Source organism: Oncorhynchus keta, chromosome 7, assembly GCF_023373465.1.
Source record: "Oncorhynchus keta strain PuntledgeMale-10-30-2019 chromosome 7, Oket_V2, whole genome shotgun sequence".
Taxonomy (NCBI): Eukaryota; Metazoa; Chordata; class Actinopteri; order Salmoniformes; family Salmonidae; genus Oncorhynchus; species Oncorhynchus keta.
The window spans coordinates 32922905-32944822 of NC_068427.1; the positions used below are offsets into that span (position 1 = coordinate 32922905).

Genomic DNA, 21918 nt, shown 5'->3' on the forward strand with positions numbered 1-21918 from the left:
GTTCCACCAAGTCCACCAACCCGCCCAGATGTGGTGTCAGTATCTGCTACTGCTATTGGGATCAAGTGGGATCTGCCATATGCTGATGGCGGCAGCAAGGTGACTGGATACTGGATAGAGAAGAAGGAGAGAAACACCATTCTTTGGGTCAGGGAGAACAAGCTCCCATGCCTGGATACCCAATTCAAAGTCTCCAGTCTCATTGAGGGCCTGGAGTACCAGTTCAGAGTTTATGCAATGAATATTTCTGGTCTCAGCAAAGCCAGTGAGGCCTCAAGACCAGTAGTGGCTTTGAACCCAGTCGGTAAGTGCAACATTCAAAGGACATTTTTCTAAATATTTTGAGTCTCTTTGATCCATGTTGACATTTGACCTTTCTGCTGATTGTACATTCTTATTCTGTTTCCATGTAGATCCTCCTGGTAAACCAGAGGTGACTGATGTCACAAGGTCCTCAGTTACTATTGCATGGGGTATACCATTCAATGATGGTGGCAGCAAGATTGTCGGATACGTCGTGGAGCGCAAGCCATGGAGTGATGATGAGTGGGATGATGCCCACTGGTTGAAGTGTAACTACACCACCATCACAGAGACTCACTTCACAGTCAGAGGACTGGGTGAAGGAGAAATCTTTGAATTCCGTGTCATTGCCAGAAATGGAGCCGGAGTTCACAGTGCACCATCTGAAACAACAGGACCGATCACCTGCAAGGATGAATACAGTAAGTTACTGTTAGATACTGTTAAGTGACTGTTACGTTTACTCGTAGATAAATGTACATTTCACCACATTTCTTTTTTATGATTTATATTTTATTTTTGTCTGTAGCTCCTCCCAAAGCTGAACTTGACAGCTCTCTTGTTGGAGAGCACGTCACTGTCCGGGCTGGGTCAGACCTGGTCCTTGATGGTGTAGTTGGTGGTAAACCCGAACCCATAGTATGGTGGGCCAAGGGTGACAAGGTCCTGGAGCTGGGAGAGAAATACTCCCTGACATACACCAGTTCAAGAGCCATGGCCATCATCAAGTCATGCAACAGAAATGACACTGGAAGATATGTTCTGACCGCGAAGAACGCCAGTGGAACCAAGACAGTGGCTGTCAATGTTAAAGTACTCGGTAAGAACATGGAAACAAATTGGAGCTCAACAAAATGTCTTCTTACACTGACTATTACCATAATAACACATTTGTATGTTTCAATCTGTATTTCCAGATACACCAGGGCCTCCTGAGGACAAGATCACAATCACCAGGGTGACAGAGGAGAAGTGCACTGTGTCTTGGAAGATCCCTCTGGAGGACGGTGGAGATCTGGTCACTCATTACATTGTTGATAGGCGTGAGACCAGCAGACTCAACTGGGTGATCATGGAGACTGAGTGCAAGACTCTGTCTTGTGTCAGCTCCAAACTGATCAAGAACAACGAGTACGTCTTCCGTGTCAGAGGAGTCAACAAGTTCGGACCTGGTGTGCCCTTGGAGTCCGAGCCTGTCATCGCCAGAAACGCATACAGTAAGTGTGCATCCAGTGGCCATCTCATTTTAGTAGATTCAAAACAATTTTAGTCTGATTCTAAGGCAAACCCTTATTAAACATGATTTTTTTCCCCCTACATCATTGCAGCTATCCCATCACAACCTGGAGCACCAGAGGTCACGGCTGTAGGAAAAGAGCACGTCATCATTGAATGGATGAAACCTGAGAGTGATGGTGGAAGTGAGATCAAGAATTACCTGGTGGACAAACGTGAAAAGAGCAGCTCCAGATGGACCAGGGTCAATAAGACCTTTACCATCTACGACATCCGCCTGAAGATCTCTGGTCTGCTGGAAGGCAGTGATTACCAGTTCCGTGTTACAGCCGTGAACACAGCTGGAAACAGCCAGCCCAGTGAAGCCTCTCAGTATGCCTACTGTAGAGAGCCAACATGTAAGTTTAAAAAAAAAAATCTTTATTCTACTAGGCAAGTCAGTTTAAGAACAAGTTCTTATTTTCAATGGCAGCCTAGGAACAGTGGGTTAACTGCCTGTTCAGGGGCAGAACAACAGATTTGTACCTTGTCAGCTTGGGGATTTGAACTTGCTACCTTTCGGTTACTAGTCCAACACTCTAACCACTAGGCTACCCTCCCGCTCAGTGATCAAACAGTCATTGTTTTATAATCCATCTTTATAATATTACCATTTTTGTTTCTAAAAGTTGACTTATGGTTGACTTTTGAAACACTGAAAAACTACTGCTGTTGAATAACCCATACTGTATTTTGTCTTTACCGATTCCAGACACTCCAGCCCCTCCTTCAATTCCACGTGTGATAGATTCCACCAAGCATAGCATTAGCTTGCAATGGACCAGACCAATGTATGATGGTGGTGCTGATGTTGTTGGCTACGTGGTGGAGGTGCTTGAGGAAGGAACCGAGCAGTGGTACAGGGCCACTCAGAAGACTCTGAAGACCAATTCGTTTGTTGCCGCTGGACTTCAAAGCAACAAGAAGTACAGCTTCCGCGTCGCAGGAGTCAATAGTAATGGCACTGGGGAATTCAGCGAACCAAGTGTGGAAATTGATCCGGTTGAGAAACTTTGTAAGTTTGTTTTTATGCTTTTACTGTCAATACTTCACAATGGCAGCATTAGTAATGTAAATGGTAACTTGGTACAACTGCCATTTATACCAATGTCTACATTGAAGCCCAGCCACTCCTTTACACTTTTACAGTTTTTATACATATGTTGTTAACATGCTGTCATTTTGGTCCCAACAGCAATCCCTGATCTTGATCTTCCTGATGATCTGAAGAAGACTGTGTGTCTGAGAGCTGGTAACACTCTGAGGCTGTTTGTCAATGTGACTGGAAGACCTGCACCAGTATTGACCTGGAGGAAACCTGGCATTGACCTGCAGAGCCGTGGGTTCATTGATACAACTGACAGTTACACTCAACTGATTGTTGAGAAGGTCCATCGTTACGATTCTGGCAAATACACCATTGAGGCTGAAAATCCATCTGGCAAGAAATCAGCAACCATTCTCGTCAAAGTTTATGGTATGTTATGCGGTTACGTTGTCATACTTAAGATGGTTAAATGATTAAGAACTATCTGTAAACCATATAATTATTTAAAGAATAGTGAATTATATGATCTCTGTGCTGTGAACAGTCAGTTAAACCTTTCTGTATTTTCCAGACACTCCTGGACCACCCGGTTCAGTTAGAGTCAAAGACTACACAAAGGAGTCTGTCGTCATTACATGGGATGTACCAAGTATTGATGGTGGAGCCCCTGTGAACAACTACATCATTGAGAAACGTGAAGCTTCAATGAAATCCTACAAGACCGTTACAACAGAATGCAGGAAGACCTTGTTTAGAATCTCTGGCCTGGAGGAATCAGTACACTACTTCTTCAGAGTGTTACCAGAGAACATATATGGTGTTGGAGAACCATGTGAAATCCCTGAATCAGTGTTGATCTGTGAAGTTCCCAGCCTTCCTCAGGATCTGCACATTGTGGATATCGGCAAGACCTCAGCAATCCTGAACTGGGAAAGACCTCTTCACGATGGTGGAAGCAGACTGACGGGCTACGTCATTGAAGCTAACATCGTTGGATCAGACAGATGGAGTGCAGTGGCCACTGTTAAACAGTCCATGTCCCAGCACACCGTCACTGGTCTGACAGAGAAGGAGACGTATCTCTTCAGAATCAGAGCTACAAACAGCAGAGGAGTCAGCGAGCCTAGGGAGATTACAGGACCTGTGGTCATTCAGGAACAACTACGTATGTTATATTCTGAATAATATCTGATATACATGGCAGTTAATCTATTTAAAATATGGGGTTTGATACATCTTCGAGATGTTCTAATTTTCAAAAACCATCTTTCCTTTTACAGTGGCACCTTATATTGATCTGACCGGCATTCCACAGAAGATTGTCCATGTGCCAGCCGGTAAACCAATCAACATCAATATTCCTATAAAAGCCCAACCTGCTCCAGTTTGCAGCTGGTCCTTCAATGGTACAAAGATGAAGGATAGTCTTGACCGGGTTAAGATTGAGTCTAATGGAAAATACACCAAACTGACTGTGCGTGAGACAAGCATTGATGACACTGGTAGCTACACTCTTCAAGTGAAGAATTCCATAGGAACTGCAACAGAGATACTCAAAGTTATCATTCTTGGTAAGTGTGTGTGTTCTTGGAAAGCTTCCATACTTGTATTTGTGCGTTCTTATGTTTTTGTTACTGCAGTCATGTATTGGAAAATTCAAAGTACTAACCGTCTGCTTATTTCTATCTAGATAAACCTGGAATACCCATTGGACCAATCACAGTTGATGCTGTTGATGCCACATCGGTAACGGTCAGCTGGGAGCCACCAGAGAAGGATGGCGGTGCCAACGTCAGTGGCTATGTTGTTGAGCAGCGTGACGCTCACCGCCCCGGATGGCTACCAGTGTCTGAATCTGTCACAAGACCCACATTCAAGTTCACCAGATTGTCTGAGGGAACTGAGTACGTGTTCCGTGTGGCTGCAACCAACCGCTTCGGCATTGGAGGATTCTTGCAGTCTGAAGTTGTTGAATGCAAGAGTCTCAAGAGTAAGTCATCATAAATCATAAAACACATTAAATTCCACCTTTTGACAATATGTATTATACACTATGATTTAAACACCAAAACAATGCGAAAAGTGCCCAAATTTGTGGACTTAGTTTTTACCCTTTTTTCGTGATATCCAATTGGTAGTTACAGTCTTGTCCCATCTCTGCAACTCCCGTACGGACTCGGGAGAGACGAAGTTCGAGAGCCATGCATCCTCCGAAACACAACCCATCCTACGAAACACGACCACATTGCTCGTTTAACCCGGAGGCCAGCCGCACCAATGTGTCAGAGGAAACACTGTACAACTGGCGACCGAAATCAGCATGCATGTGCCCGGCCCACCACAAGGAGTCACTAGAGCACAAGGGGCATAGCAGTCACTACAGACCCTGGTTCAACCCCAAGCTGTGTCACAGCCGGCCAAACCTTCCCCTAACCCGGACAATTTTGCACTGCCTCTGTGGATTGAACCCGGGTCTGTAGTGATGCCTCTAGCACTGCGATGCAGTGCTTTAGACAGCTACGCCACTCGGGAGGCCCAGTTTTGATGAAGTTAAAGAAACGAGATGATGGTGGGCGTAACTGATCTAATGTGAAATCTCTAATCTCTCCACAGCCGTACCCAGTGCACCAAACAGACCTGATGTACTGGATGTGACTCATGAAGGAATGACCATCACATGGCAGTCACCAGAAGAAGATGGAGGGTCCCAGGTGTCTGGATACATAATTGAGCGCAAAGAGGTCAGATCTGAAAGGTGGATGAGCATCGTTAAGAACCCAGTCACCATGACCAGATACAGATCATCTGGTCTGTGCGAAGGCAATGAGTATGAGTTCCGCGTGATCGCCCTGAACTCAAGAGGCTCAAGCAAACCCAGTATGGCATCTGAAGCAGCTATCGCCATGGATCCCATTGGTATGTATCTGTAATCCTCTACCTTGTTTGTCATGCCCAAAATTGGAATAGGCAGTAAATTAAGTCATTATTATTTTTTACTATTTTGCAATGTGTCATTCAACTCAATGATCTATGGGTCCAATTCCGCTCGAACTTAGCACCCATTTTCAAAGATGTATGCATAACCACAACTATTCTATTTGTTGTCTTTATCTAAACAGAGCCTCCTAGCACACCACAGTTCCCCATGGTTACAGACACCACCAGAACTTCTGTGTCTCTGGCTTGGAGTCCTCCTGAGGAAGAGGGTGGTTCTGTCGTCACTGGTTACCTGATTGAGATGCAGAAGGTGGACCAGGTGGAATGGACCATGTGCAACACGACACCCATAAAAATCTGTGAATACACTCTGACACACATGCCTCAGGGAGCTGAGTACAAGTTCCGTGTGATGGCTTGCAACGCTGGTGGACCCGGAGAGCCAGTCGAGATCCCAGGAATCGTCAAGGTTATAGAAATGCTCGGTAAGAGATTAAATATGTGTTTAGAGTGCCATGAAGAGCTGTATTTTGTATTTTGCTTTTGAAGCTTGTGTCAAATGTGAACTAATCTAATGATGTTTGTATGATTCATTTCAGACTATCCTGACTACGAACTGGACCCCAAATACGAGGAAGGCTATGTGGTCAGACAAGGAGGAGTCATCAGGCTGTCTGTGCCAATCAAGGGTAAACCAGTCCCTATCTGCAAGTGGACAAAGGAAGGCCGAGATGTGTCTCACCGAGCTATGATCGCCACCAATGATGATATCACTGAACTTGTGATTAAAGAAGCCCACAGAGACGACACCGGAACATATGACCTGGTGCTAGAGAATAAATGTGGCAGAAAGGCTGTCTACATCAATGTTAAAGTGATTGGACGTCCAGACGCACCGGAAGGTCCCCTTGAGTTTGATGATATCCAGGCTCGCTCCGTACGAGTCAGCTGGAGACCTCCCTCTCAAGACGGTGGCTCTGATATCCTGGGTTACATCGTTGAACGGCGTGAGGTATCAAAGGTAGCATGGTACACTGTGGACTCAAGAGTGGTGGACACAGCTCTGGTGGTCAAGGGACTGAAGGAGAATGTTGAATACCACTTCAAGATCACTGCTGAAAACCAATTTGGTGTGAGCAGATCTCTCAAATCAGATGAATGTGTCACTCCGAAGACACCCCTGTGTAAGTATTATTTTTATATTCATCATTATTTTTCTGCAAATGTGGAATGTGTTATTGTGTTAATTATCATTCCTCACTTCTTCTATTTACAATTATGCAAATATTTGTTTGTTTACAACAGCTCCTCCAGAACCTCCAATCAACCCACCAGAAGTTATGGATGTCACAAAGAGCACTGTTTCTCTCTCTTGGGGCAGACCAAAGGATGATGGTGGCGCCCGCATTTCAGGATATTACGTTGAGAGGAGAGAGGTGTCCACAGAGAAGTGGGTGCGTCACAACAAGACACACATCACCACTACAATGTACAGTCTCACTGGACTCATCCCTGATGCTGAATACCTGTTCCGTGTCGTGGCACAAAACGACATTGGTCAGAGTGAACCTGGACCAGTATCTGAAAATGTTATATGCAAAGATCCATTTGGTAAGTATATAATAGGTCTTTATATTATAAATTGAATAATATATAGAAATAATATAAATAATACAGTACTTTAAAAGATGAATGATTGCAATTTCATTGTTAACTCTCTCTTTGGATAGACAAACCCGGTCAACCAGGTGAGATTGATATCATCTCCGTTGCCAAAGACTTTATCACTATTCACTGGCTGCGGCCAGAATGTGATGGTGGCAAAGAGATCCTGGGTTACTGGATTGAATTTAGACAGGCAGGAGAAAGTGCCTGGAAGAAATGCAACAAGGAGCGTTCCAAGGACAGACAGTTCACCATGGGTGGTCTGATGGAGGCTACAGAGTACGAGTTCAGAATCTTTGCAGAAAATGAAACTGGAATGAGTAGACCTCGCAGGACTGCCATGGGCATCAAGACTAAACTGAGCTGTACGTTGGTGTAATATTTTACTTGTCAATTATCATAAGATACTGTAAGTGCCTTACATTATGAACATCAATACAATGCATCATTGTTTTTCACTTGAAATAATGTTAATTCTCTGATTATATTTCAACAGTGGGAGAGGCTCCTAGTCTCAAGGAAGACATGGCAGATGTCATTGCAAAGCTTGGTGAATCAGGAACTCTGACATGCCAGATTATTGGACGTCCCCTTCCTGAAATCAGATGGTACAGATATGGCAAAGAGCTGATCCAGAGCCGCAAGTACAAGATGAGTTCTGATGGTCGCAACCATTCACTGACAGTGGCCACAGATGAACAGGAAGATGAGGGCATATACACTTGCAGAGCTGTCAATGAAGCCGGTGAAACAGAGTCCAGCGGCAAGCTGCGCTTGCAGGCTACACCTGCTTTCCACCCTGGATTCCCATTGAAGGATAAATATACTGCAGGGTGTGGAACAAGTCTTCGTCTCCATGTTGTCTATATTGGCCGTCCAATTCCTCAAATCATGTGGTTCTATGCAAAGAAGCCTCTCAACGCTTCTGAAAATGTGATCATTGAAAACACTGAGAGTTACACTCATCTGGTTATAAGGAATGTACAGCGCAAGACAAACGCTGGAAAATACAAGGTGCAATTGACCAACAAATTTGGAACTGTTGAATCCATACTCAAGGTTGAAATTCAAGGTAACAGTTTGTTTCCACAACTATTATTGCGATAATATCATTGGTAATTTTATAAACTGAACCAATTCTTTTGCTTTGTTTTCAGATAAACCTACCAAACCCGAGGGGCCTATTGTTGTTGATGCTGTGTTGAAGAGTGCAGTGATCATCAGCTGGAAACCACCGAAGGATGACGGTGGATCAATGATCACCAATTACATTGTGGAGAAACGAGAAGCAAAGGAAGGCGAGCAGTGGCAACTTGTGTCATCGTCAGTCTCAGGAAACACTTGCAGGATTCCAAATCTGATTGAAAATGCTGGATACTACTTCCGTGTTTCTGCTCAGAACCAATATGGAGTCAGTGAGGCACTTGAGGTTCCAAGTGTTCTCATTATCAAGAGTCCATTCGGTAAGTATTCTTGCTGACAGTGATACATATAGCAAATAGATCATGTTTACTGTAACGATTAAGAGAATAAGGCACTTCTATAAGATCGATCTCATTGTTTGTTCCTCAGAAAAACCTGGAATTCCCATGCAGCCTGTTGTCACAGAAGTGACCAAGGATTCTTGTCTTGTGTTCTGGAAACCACCAAAAGACGATGGAGGTGCAAAGATAAAGAACTATTTCCTGGATAAACGACAGAAGAAACAGAACAAATGGATCGCTTGTACATCCAATGAAATCCACGAGACACATTTCTCTGTAAAAGGCCTTCTTGAGGGCTTTGAGTATGAGTTCCGTGTGAAATGTGAAAACATGGGTGGTGAGAGTGGTTGGAGTGAGGTGTCAGAGGCCATCATTCCCAAATCAGGTCTCACAATGAAACCTCCTGTCTTCAGAGAAGAAATGAGACCAGACATGATTGTGAAGTTTAAGTCCAATGCTACATTTGTCACCAAAATTGTTGGACATCCCATCCCTGCCGTGAAATGGTACAAGAATGGCAAAGAAATTGTTTCAGATGGAATCAAAATCAAATTGCAAGAATTCAAGGGAGGCTATTACCAACTTATTATTGCTAATGCTGAGGACAGTGACACAGGTGTCTATCAAGTCAGGGCAACAAACCAAGGAGGATCTATCTCTACAACAGTGAATCTGACTGTTGAAGGTAAAGAAAATTGATAGGCTTTTGAAAAGAGGAAATGTTGTGTTAAACATACATATTTTTATTTTAAAAAGTTTGAAATCCCTTACATTTCAGAACAAATGTAGGTCAGTTTGCATTTTATTTGCATTTGTTAAGAATTGATATACTCAAATAATTTATATTCTTTATCTTCTGTCTACTCCAGTTCCTGCCAAGATCCACCTACCTCTAGAACTGCAAGGCATGGGGGCAGTCCATGCTGTCAAGGGTGAAGTGGTTACCATTAAGATTCCAATCAGTGGCAAACCCGACCCTCAAATCCAATGGCAGAAGGGACCAGAGATCATGGGATCATCTGCCCACACTCAAGTGATTGTCACAAGATCATTTACTTCACTCGTCTTTCCTAAAGGAGTTCAGAAGAAGGATACAGGTTACTATGTAATCACTGCCAAGAACCGATTCGGAGCTGACAAACAGACCATTGAAGTTGCCGTGGCAGATGTACCAGATCCTCCTAAGGGCATTAAAGTCAGTGAAATCACTAGAGATTCCATCACTCTAACCTGGAGTCCTCCTGAAAAAGATGGCGGAAGCCCTATCGTCAACTACATTATCCAGAAGTGCCCCACATCGGGTGACAGGTGGATCCGCGCTGGTAAAACCAACGAGCCTAAATACACCATGATCGCTCTGTTTGGCAAGACAAAGTACCAGTTCCGTGTCATTGCGGAGAACCAGTTTGGTCTAAGCGATCATTCTGAACCAACTGAGCCTGTTACAACAATAGAGGATAAATCTGTTATCAGAAACTACGATGAAGAAGTTGATGAAGCTAGAGAAATCACCAAAGAAGAGGCTCCACATTCATCAAAAATCAAGATGGTGGCTGCCCAGTACACAATATCTGAAGAGCTGGCACGTGCCGGAACATTTGGCGTTGTTCATCGCTGTGTTGAAAACAAGTCCAAGAAGACATTCATGGCCAAGTTTATCAAGATTAAAGGTACTGATCAGGAGCTGGTTGCTAGGGAAATTGAGACACTCAATCTTGCTAAACACAAAAACTTCATGTACCTACACGAGTCCTTTGACAGTTTGGAAGAAATGGTCTTGATCTACGAGTTTATCTCAGGCGTGGACATCTTTGAACGACTTGGCACAGGCAACTTTGAGCTCTCAGAACTGGAGATTGTTAGATACCTGAGACAGGTGTGCTCAGCTCTGAAGTTCTTGCACAAACTCAACTATGCTCATTTTGAAATCAAACCTGACAACATTGTCTACACCACAAGAAAGAGCACAAACATCAAAATTATTGAAACGGGTCAGGCTAGATTACTGACTCCTGGAGAAAATATCAGAATCAATTTCACTGCACCAGAGTACTGTGCACCAGAAGTCCACTGCCATGGTCTTGTCAGCACTGCAACTGACATGTGGTCAGTTGGTGTGCTAACCTATGTGCTCCTCAGTGGACTTAACCCCTTTGCAGCAGAATCAACCACAAAAATGATTGAAAATATCTCAAATGCAGAATACATCTTTGACAGTGAGGCCTTCAAAGAGACCAGCATCGAAGGTATGGACTTCTGTGACAGACTTCTGTGTAAAGACCTGAAGAAACGTATGACTGCTCATGAAGCTTTGGAACATCCTTGGCTTAGGTTGAAGCTGGAACACCTCAGCACAAAGACTATCAAAACATTGAGACACAGAAGATACTACCAGACATTGGTGAAGAAAGACAGAGAGACAATCGTCTCAGCAGCGCGTGTTGCTTTTGGTGGTGGATTCAGGAGTTACAGAGGTTATGCAGTTGGCAAAGTCAAGATTGCGTACCCTGTAGAAGGTCTGAGAGCCGGTCCAGTCATGCATGGATCTTCAGAGGAAGGTGGGCATGTCAGATTTGTTTGCAACATTGAAAACTACGACGAAACCACAAAAGCAATTTGGTACTTTGGCACCCGCCAGTTAACAGCAAGTCACAAATATGAAATCAGCTACTTCAATGGAGTTGCTAGCATCTACGTCAAGGAAATTGAAACATCTGATGATGGTGTCTACAGATGCAAAGTTGTCAGTCAGGATGGTGAAGATAGCACCTATGGAGAACTCTTCGTTGAAACTGTGAGATGCTATCGTGAACACTTTATTGGACGCTCACTTACAAAGAAGAGAAAGCTTGATAAGCAAAGACTTATGCAAAGACCACCAGAGTTCACTCTGCCTCTGTACAACCGCACTGCTTACATCGGTGAAGATGTTCGTTTCGGTGTAACCATAACAGTGCATCCAGAGCCAACAGTAACATGGTTGAAGGCTGGACAAAAAATCAAACGAGATGATAAGAAGTACACTTTCATTAGTGACAAGGGTCTTTATCAATTGATGATCCACAATCTTGAACTTGATGACGATGCTGAATATACTGTTATGGCCCACAACAAGTTTGGTGAAGATAGTTGCACCGCACGTCTGACAGTGACACCTCACCCTGTTAGTGAAGACACCATGAGACCAATGTTCAAACGGCTGTTGGCTAATGTGGAGTGTGTAGAGGGCCATAGTGTCCGTTTTGACTTGAGGGTCTCTGGAACACCTGCACCAACCCTGAAGTGGGAGAAGGATGGCAGGCCATTGGAATTCAACCAACAAATCGCAGTTGTCCAAGAGGATGTAGACTATCACGTTCTGCATGTCAGAGAATCTCTTATTGAGGATTCAGGTCTTTACAAAGTTACCGCAACAAACTGTGTTGGATCAGTGTGTTGCCAGGCCACACTGAAGGTGGACCGCATTACATATAAAAGAAGAGAATATAAGAGTGAGGTGGAACAACAGAAGTATGTCCAACAACAAATTGACAAGACACTGAAAATGGCACAAAGCCTTTCCACCACTGAAGTTACTGGATTCAACCTAGTGGCTCAAGAGGCTTTGAAACACGCTGCAGACATATACAAGCCAGGAGTGAGCACCAAACACTGCGAGGGTGAATTTGATATCACAGAAGAAAAACCATTCGTAAAGATTGAGGAAAGGAAACTTTGCATGCCATATAAAATTCCTGAGCCACGTGTCCATGATGCAAGTGCTCTGGATGAAGACCTGTTGATTAAACACTTTGTACCTTTGTCTGACATGAAGTGGTACAAGAAACTCAGAGACCAGTACGAAATGCCTGAGCGGATGGAGAAGATTGTACAGAAGAGACAGAAACGCATTCGTCTCTCCAGGTGGGAGCAATTCTATGTCATGCCCCTTCCTAGAATCACTGACCAGTATAGGCCTAGATGGCGTATTCCAAAGCTCACACAAGATGACTTGGAAACAGTAAGACCAGCAAGACGGTCACCTTCTCCTGGATCAGAGGCATCCTTCAGATCAAGAAGACGCTCCCTGGGTGATATGAGTGATGAAGAGCTTCTGCAGCCCATTGACGATTACCTCTCAATGAAGAAAGCTGAGGAGGAAAGGCTCCAACTTGACGAGGAGCTTGAACTTGGCTTCTCTGCCTCCCCACAAAGCAGCCCTGTCCGGTTCGAGTTATCTGCTCTGCGTCATGAAGCAAAGAAACATGTTGCAAGAAGAGGAGTATCACAAGTAACCGAGCACAAGGTCAAGAGAACAGAAGTTTCACAGTTCATGAGGAGGAGAAGATCACTGTCTCCTACATACATTGAGCTGATGCGCCCTGTTTCTGAGCTGATAAGAGCTCCTCGCCCATGTCCTCTAGGGCCAGAGGAGATTGTGGAAAGGAGATCACCCACCCCTGAGAGGACACGTCCACACTCCCCCAGCCCCCCAGCTTCAGCTGAGAGATCCTCCCACTCATCCTCAAGATTTGAGAGGTCAGCCAGATTCGACATCATGTCCAGATACGAGTCAAGAAAGGCTGCACTGAAATCTGAGCGCAAGTACCAGACAGTGACCCAAACACCCTTCAGCCTCGACCACGCCCCACGTGTGACCGTGAGAATGCGTTCTCATCGCGTCCCATGTGGTCAGAATACAAAGTTCACTCTGAATGTCCAAGCAAAGCCTGAGGCTGAGATCCAGTGGTTCCACAATGGACAACTGATTCAACAAAGTGAGAAGTTCCGCTTCACAAACATGAGTGGAGTGCTGTCTATACAGATCTGTGATTGTCAGGCAGAGGACAGTGGCACGTATCGTGTTGTTTGTTCAAACTCAAAGGGAGAAGCGTCCGACTATGGTATCCTTGATGTTTCTGAAGATGAATTCTCCACATATACATCACGTCGTAAAGATGAGGAGGCTCCACAACCATTTGTTCCTGATATCACAAAGACAGACCATTACCACATATCATCCTTCAAGGCTGCTTCCTCCTCAGCAACACACATGGAGGTGAAGGAAAGTAAATCAAAGTTAACTGAAATACGTGAAACATATGAAAGATATGATACATCTGAACGATTTGTATCTGCATCTGAAAAATATGCTGCATCCGCTAAGTATGCATCAACTGAATATTTAACATCTGCAGCATCCTTATCATCAGCATCTTCTGGAAAGTTTGAATTGACTGAAAGATACTTGTCGGGTGAAAGACATGCATCGTCTGAAAGATACGCATCATCAGACACATATGCTTCATCTGAAACAAAAATTAGGGCTATGGAGGAGTCAGAAGTTGAGCAAGTGACTGTTCATAAAGTCAAGTCGACTCTGGCAGCCAGAATAATAACTAAACCACAGTCTGTAACAGTTAATGAGGGAGAGACTGCTCGATTCACTTGCGACATTGATGGCGAACCAGCACCAACTGTTACATGGATGCATGAAGGACAAGTCATTGTATCCTCTCATCATCGTATGGTGTCAACCACGCAGTACAAGTCTACCTTTGAAATTTCCTCTGTCCAGTCTTCTGATGAAGGAAGCTACACACTGGTGGTTGAGAATGCTGAGGGGAGACAAGAGACTCGGTTTAGCCTGACCATTTTTAGAGCAATTGTTGAAGAGGAGTTTGTTGTCTCAGTGAAGACACCAGAGCCTGGATTCAAGTCTCCTGAACGAGTAGCTTCACCTCCCAGTGTTCCCCCAACCCCTACCTCATCAATCAAGTCTCCTGAACCAATCATGTCACCCGCTAGTGGGAAGTCGCCAACCCCATCAATCAAGTCTCCTGAACCAATTACTTCGCCTCCAAGGGTGAAGTCCCCTCCCCCAGTCAAGTCTCCTGAGCCAGTCATGTCACCAAAGGGAGTGAAATCACCTCCCAGGATCAAGTCTCCTGAACCAGTTGTATCGCCTCCAAGGGTGAAGTCCCCTCCCCAAGTCAAGTCTCCTGAGCCAATCATGTCGCCAAAGGGAGTAAAATCACCTCCCAGAGTCAAGTCTCCTGAACCAGTTGTCTCACCTCCAAGGGTGAAGTCCCCTCCCCCAGCCAAGTCTCCAGAACCAAAAGGAGTGAGATCACCTCCCCAAGTCAAGTCTCCTGAACCAAAAGGAGTGAGGTCACCTCCCCAAGTCAAGTCTCCTGAACCAAAAGGAGTGAAGTCACCTCCCCAAGTCAAGTCTCCTGAACCAAAAGGAGTGAAGTCACCTCCCCAAGTCAAGTCTCCTGAACCAATCACTTCACCTAAGAGAATCAAATCTCCACTAACTGTGAAATCCCCAACTCCTAAAGCTCCAAAGATTGTCCAACAACTCACAGCCGAAAACTCAAAAGACAAAGTGAGAATGTCCTGTGTATCTGAAAGCAGCGTGAGAGAAGTTGTGTGGTACAGGAATGGAGTGAAACTGACACAGAGCAGTCACTATGAGTTCCACATGTCTGTGGATGGGCATTGTTCCCTCATTATCAATGACCTCTCTGAGAAGGACCAGGGAGAATACTCTTGTGAGCTTATCTCAGAAGGAGGAGTCTCTGCTAAATCTTCATTCTCATTTGTCGGCCAAGTGTTCCAATCCATCTACACTAAAGTCACAGCTTATGTGCAGCAACACATGGCCATGAAAGGTAAGTTCTGCCATAAAAAATATTTTGATTAAACTCAATTCTGTACCAATTCTATACACGTTTGTACATGCATGTTTCAAGTGGTTCCTTGTCTCTTTTCGTCTATTTCAGTGAAAACCAAACAAGTAACAATGAGTCAAAAAGAGGCATCTATGGCTATGGCTTCCCATACAAGTTCAGAACAGGTCGTTAAGAAAGAAATCCACGGAGGAGCTCAGATGATGATGATGGGGGAGAGTGCTGCTCTTAGTAGAATGCAGGAAAGCTTCTCTTCCCAATCAGCCCACATGGCTTCTTCTTCTATGCACCAGGAGACCTCTTTCAGCAGCTCCAGTATGTCTAGCATGGCTGCCATGGCTGCTGAAATGCAGATGGAAACCATGTCTCTATCTAGCATGTCTTCCATGACATCTTCCCATACCATGAGCTCCAGCAGTATGACCGAAATTATGAGTCACTCTCACCTGGAGGGGTCCTCCATGAGATCCATTGCACAGGGTATGCTAGGTGAGTATCTCATACATGCGTATGGCATACAAGTCTTACAATGCATTATAGCCACATTATAGGGCATTATACCTTCAGGCTTTAAACAAGTAATGCTGCAAAGCTGCTACATACAGTTTTGGACTTGTAAATTAATGATATGTACCAATTGATTTTTGAAGAATATAACTAATAAATGCCTCATGAGCTTAGTTCAAATGTCATACCTCATCAGAATCCAAAATATAAAACTTGTTTTACTCCAATGTTTTTAAACAATGTAAGTGTAAGCAAACACTATATCACTATAAAATATCGTAAAAAATATAATTTTGATATCATGGATGGTCATTCTTGCATCCATAGTCTATTAATTTGAGAGTGGTTAAATTTCTCCATCCCTAAGCTTTTTACCGAAACAGGGGAACATTTGAATTGTTTCAACTTCGGATTGCCCATTTAAGTAAAATGTTAGCCATATTTGTAGTGGTGTAGTTGTCTAAGTATTTTTTTGTTTTCTCTAAAAGGTGCAACAGGTGCACCAAGAATTGAAGCTCTCCCAGAGGATATAACCATTGAACTTGGGAAGGTTCTCACCGTATCCTGTGCTTTCTCCGGAGAGCCCACACCTAACATCGAATGGTCCCGCAGTGGAAAAACCCTACCTGGTGAGAAGCATGGCGGTAGGTTCCATATCGAGACCTCAGAGGACCTCACTACACTCATCATCACCAGTGTGAAAGAGGAGGATGCTGGAGTGTACACCCTCAAACTGTACAATGACTTTGGATCTGACACTGCAACAGTAACTGTAAGCATTCGATCATAAAATTTAAAAAACAGTCCAAATATTTCTATCCTCCCCTTTCCCAACTTCAATGCTTTTTATTTATTCATTTAACAAAAAATAATCTTACTTGATAAAGACCTGGATTTCTGTTATTGTAAATATGAACTATTTTTATACCAAACATGACATTAATTTATGCCAAACTAGACTAAAGTCTAAAGTTGTTATAAAATGTGCCATATTGGATAATTATGACTTAGGATTTTTGATCCATTTTTCTGTGACATGTACATAATGTATATAGCCGAATTTAACGGTTATGGAAAATGTATGAATTGTTATTTATGACAATATTAACTGAAACAAAAGGAACTAAATGTTTAACAGGAGAAAGTTTCACATGAAACGAATACCCTGAAAAACCTGAAACTAAACTCCGTGCCTCAACAAAAAGTTGAAGTCTTAAGATTTCCTCAACAGGTAGAGAGGTTCCCTGTTGAAGTTTATACTAAATCAGAGAGACGAGATTTTAGACACTGTATGTTATTACCTGCAGTGCTATTATCATACTCCTATGAATTGTAACATGATCATAAGACCCTGAGTGCTGTTTGCATAAACCCTCATGTAAGTAGCACAACTAGGCCTTGTGTTCAGACTGACTATGTCATAACCACCATTTTAATGATATGCTCAAGGTGCGAGCGGCCTGCACTTGAGCTGAAATGTTTTTTTGGGTGCTCTGTTTCTGGCAAATGACTGCTTGATTGATTTTCTGAACAACATCAACCTGGCCATTAAAAATTGAAAGTCCATCAGGCACTTTTTTTGCAGAATCAGAGCCATCTCTTGGAGGTTTGCTTGAGTGCGTTACTTTTGTGTGTTAGCTTTAGAATTTCACCTTGTCAGGTGTTAGGGCAAACATCAAGCAAGTGTACCACAGCGACAACACCTGCTGTGTTAAAATTAAAAGAAAACCAAATGTATTAACTGTTCTGCCCTGCACTTTCATTTGATTTAAATTAGAATTGTAGAATGAAATGCAACCTCCCCTTGATTTAATAAAGCATGATATCAGCACTAAAATGTTTTATGATTTGTGTTCTTTATTGGTATGCAAGCATGTATGAATGTATGTATGTGTATGTATGTATGTACACTATGTACTGTATGTATGTATATATACACTGAACAAAAATATAAATGCAACGTACAACAATTTCAAATATTTTATCGAGGTAAAGTTCATATAAGGAAATCAGTCAATTGAAATAAGTTCATGAGGAAGACCTCTTTCCATGGCAAAAACTAAACAGGTTAAATCTACTTCAATCAGTATAGATGAAGGGACGGCTTTGAGACTATTGAGACATGGATTGTGTATGTGTGCCATTCAGAGGGTGAATGGGCAGGACAAAAGCGAGTGCCACTTATTATTAGGAATGTGTTCTTAATGTTTTTTACACACACTACATGACCAAAAGTACGTGCACACCTGCTCATCAAACAGTTCATTCCAAAATCATGGACATTATTATGGAGTTGGTCCCCCTGTGCTGCTATAACAGCCTCCACTCTTCTGTGAAGGCTTTTCACTAGATGTTGAAACATTGCTTCCATTCAGCCACAAGAGCATTAGTGAGGTGTTGATGTTAGCCGATTAGGCTTGGTTCGCAGTCAGCGTTCCAATTCATCCCAAAGGTGTTTGATGGGGTTGAGGTCAGGGTTCTGTGCAGGTCAGTCAAGTTCTTCCACACCGATCTCGACAAACCATTTCTGTATGGACCTCGCTTTGTGCATGCTGAAACAGAAAAGGGCCTTCCCCAAACTGTTGCCACGAAGTTGGAAGCTCAGACTCGTCTAGAATGTCATTGAATGCTGTAGCGTTAAGATTTCCCTTAACTGGAACTAATGGGCCTAGCCCGAACCATGAAAAATAGCCCCAGACCATTATTCCTCCTCCACTATACGTTGTGCATTGGGGCTGTTAACATTCTCCTGGCATCCCCCAAACCAAGATTAGTTTGTTGGACTGCCAGATGGTGAAGCGTGATTCATCACTCCAGAGAACACGTTTCCACTACTCCAGAGTCCAATGGCACAGAGCTTTACACCACTCCAGCCAATGCTTGGCTTTGCAAAAGGTGATCTTAGGCTTGTATGCGGCTACTCGGCCATGGAAACCCATTTTATGAAGCTCCAGACGAACAATTAATGTGCTGATGTTGCTTCCAGAGGCAGTTTGAACTCGGTAGTGAGTGATGCAACTGAGGACAGACGATTTTTAAGCACTACGCGCTTCAACATTTGGCAGTTCCTACCACAATGTGGCTGCGCCACTTACAGTTGACCGGGGCAGCTCTCTCAGGGCAGAAATAACCCAACACCTCTCATTACCCCGAGAACACCATCCCTGTGGGGATGATTTTCATCGTCAGGGACTGGGAAATAGGTCGGAATTTAAGGAATGATGGATGGCGCTAAATACAGGGAAATTCTTGATGGAAACCTGTTTCAGTCTTCCAGAGATTTGAGACTGGGACGGAGGTTCACCTTCCAGCAGGACAACAACCCTAAGCATACTGCTAAAGCAACACACGAGTGGTTTAAGGGGAAACATGTAAATGTCTTGGAATGGCCTAGTCAAAGCCCTGACCTCAATCCAGTTGAGAATCTGTGGTACGACTTAAAGATTGCTGTACACCAGCGGAACCCATCCAACTTGAAGGAGCTGGAGCAGTTTTGCCTTGAAAATTGACAACAATCCCTGTGGCTAGATGTGCCAAGCTTATAGAGACATACCCAAAGAGACTTGCAGCTGTAATTGATGGCTCTACAAAGTAGAAGGTGACTCTAAAAAGTATTGACCTTGGAGGGTGAATAGTTATGCACGCTCAAGTTCTCCATTTTTGTATCTTAATTCTTGTTTGTTTCACAATAAAAAATATTTTGCATCTTCAAAGTGGTAGGCATGTTGTGTAAATCAAATGATACAAACCCCCAAGGGGGGTGAATACTTTCGCAAGCCACTGTAGTCGAAAGAAGGCCCGTTTTATTGCTTCTTTAATCAGATCAACAGTTTTCAGCTGTGCTAACATAATTGTAAAAGGGTTTCTGATGATCAATCAGCCTTTAATAAAATGATAAACTTGGATTAGCTAACACAACGTGCCTTTGGAACACAGGAGTGATGGTTGCTGATAATCGGCCTCTGTACGCTTATGTAGATATTCCATTTAAAAAATCTGCCGTTTCCAGCTACAATAGTCAGTTACAACATTAACAATGTCTACACTGTATTTCTGATTAATTTAATGTTATTTTAACTGACAACAAATGTGATTTTCATTTAAAAACAAGGACATTTCTAAGTGACCCCACATTTTTGAACGGTAGTGTATATATATATTTATATATATATATAACACAATACCTCATGTAAAAAAAATGTTTTAAACATATGTATAACCCATTACCTAATAGCCATGTAGAATGATGTAACTGATAACAAACGCAGTGCAAGGTATGTCTACTCAGCAATTCTAAATGAAGCCCTTTTGGATTCTGGCTGAACACACACACACACACACAGATAGGGCCCGTATAGGCTGGACGAATGTAGCACAATGTAATATGAAGCTAAGCATGATTGCTGAAGAGAATACATGAAGGTACAAAAATGATATATTCAAAGTCGACTCCACGCTTGATAAACTCCTATGCCAAGAAGAACATAAGAAGGACAAAAGAAGATGCCAAAGTAGACACCTTCGTTGAGAGTCTTGTGGTTTCATTTGTTGTGGTAAGTGTGCACACATCCAGCAGATGGCATACGTCTCAGATGATTCAGAGGCGAGGGAAAATAGCTTCAAATATTATGGCTGTTCCTAAAGTTTCCATCAACAGCATTTCACCCATATGGGTCTTCATCTTTGTTGTCAGCCTCTATTGACATTTTCCAGAACAATCTAGCTGAGGGCAGCCTCCTTGCAACACCTCTGAGGGAGTGTTTGATATCTCTGAAAGCCTTTCACCACCTAGAGGGGGTATTAATTGTAGCCTGTTATACCATTCAGCCACATGCTAAATCTCACAAATACCAAACAAAGAGAAGCATATCAAATTATTAGACAGGTCAACTGGAAATTGGAACATTACATGCTTTTATTTATAATATGTTTTTATTATTTTCCATAAGTGAAGTATAAATGAAAAATTAAACTGCATTATTCTGAAACTATTGGAAAATGCTTCACAACTTCTCTACTAAAACTACAGTCATGGCTGAACGGCTATATTTCCGTTGTAGTTTTTGGACTGTGGGGCCACTGGGATTGCTAAAATTGTCCCAAGTCTGATGCTACACCCCTCATCTGCAGCTTCCATATTTGTCCATGTATTTGTTTGCATAATGCTTACCTAAAATAGGGGGACATATTATGCATAAAACCCCTGTTATAAAAGGGGTGTTATGCTCTTTTTTACTCATTTGTTGAATGGATTCCAAATTAAATCAAGATGTGTACCAGTCAATTGGATTTAGGTAAAAAATGTGGTTAAAAAAATACAACAATGCGCAGAGGGATGGGTATGTTTCTCCAGGAGATGGCACTTGTGCTTTCTTTAGAATGAATCCCAACCCTGTGGTCCCAACTGTTACAGCAGGGTACCCCAATTGGCGGCCCACGGGCTGAATGCTGCGCGCGGGTGGTTTTATTTGGCCCCCCAAGTTTTCAGAAGAAAAAAAAATCGCTTTTGGAAATCTGTTCCAAAGTATTCCCACACATAATAGAGAGATGTGATTGTATACAAATGATACCAATTAATAATTTATTGGATTTATATAGCACTTTTCTACTAACTGAGTTACTCAAAGCACTTTGCATAGTATGGGGAAACACCATTTTTGTGTCAGAAAGCTCATCACACATCAGCTATCTGGTGGACAGGTGAGGAGTGATATATGCCAAATAGGAATGAGGGGGATGATTAGGTGGCCTTGATGGAAGGTGGCCAGGTTGGGATTTTGAATGACCACAGAGAGTCAGTAAACCAGTTTTAACGCCTCATCCAAAAGACGGCACCGGACGCAGGGCAATGTCCCCAAATGTAATCAAGGTTTGAAATGATTATGCTTCAGTCAAATATTAAATCTGTTTGGGCTAATTGCTGTCAATTTCCAGTCTAAAACACTTTTTTATTATGTTTCAGCCACATGACCATCCGATCGAGAAAAATTGACCCGTGGCTGAATGTTGCTCTGTCATAGAGTGT

The 21918-nt window shown here is 43.0% G+C and overlaps 1 protein-coding gene across 2 annotated transcripts in view; it reads left to right on the forward strand.

Moving 5' to 3' along the window:
- Positions 1–17730, forward strand: part of LOC118385847 (titin) — a 181846-nt gene extending 164116 nt beyond the window's left edge. For both annotated transcript variants that reach the window (XM_052522661.1, XM_052522662.1), the window contains 21 exons: positions 2–304; positions 414–725; positions 833–1123; positions 1221–1520; positions 1632–1937; positions 2291–2593; positions 2774–3055; positions 3198–3791; positions 3907–4197; positions 4317–4616; positions 5240–5542; positions 5746–6048; positions 6163–6747; positions 6869–7174; positions 7294–7593; positions 7725–8300; positions 8386–8691; positions 8801–9397; positions 9582–15368; positions 15480–15875; positions 16382–17730. In XM_052522661.1, coding sequence (XP_052378621.1) covers positions 2–304; positions 414–725; positions 833–1123; positions 1221–1520; positions 1632–1937; positions 2291–2593; positions 2774–3055; positions 3198–3791; positions 3907–4197; positions 4317–4616; positions 5240–5542; positions 5746–6048; positions 6163–6747; positions 6869–7174; positions 7294–7593; positions 7725–8300; positions 8386–8691; positions 8801–9397; positions 9582–15368; positions 15480–15875; positions 16382–16683 — 13043 coding nt within the window. In that variant the 3' untranslated portion in view covers positions 16684–17730. The remainder of the gene's footprint in view (position 1; positions 305–413; positions 726–832; positions 1124–1220; positions 1521–1631; positions 1938–2290; positions 2594–2773; positions 3056–3197; positions 3792–3906; positions 4198–4316; positions 4617–5239; positions 5543–5745; positions 6049–6162; positions 6748–6868; positions 7175–7293; positions 7594–7724; positions 8301–8385; positions 8692–8800; positions 9398–9581; positions 15369–15479; positions 15876–16381) is intronic.
- The last annotated feature ends 4188 nt before the right edge of the window (positions 17731–21918 follow it).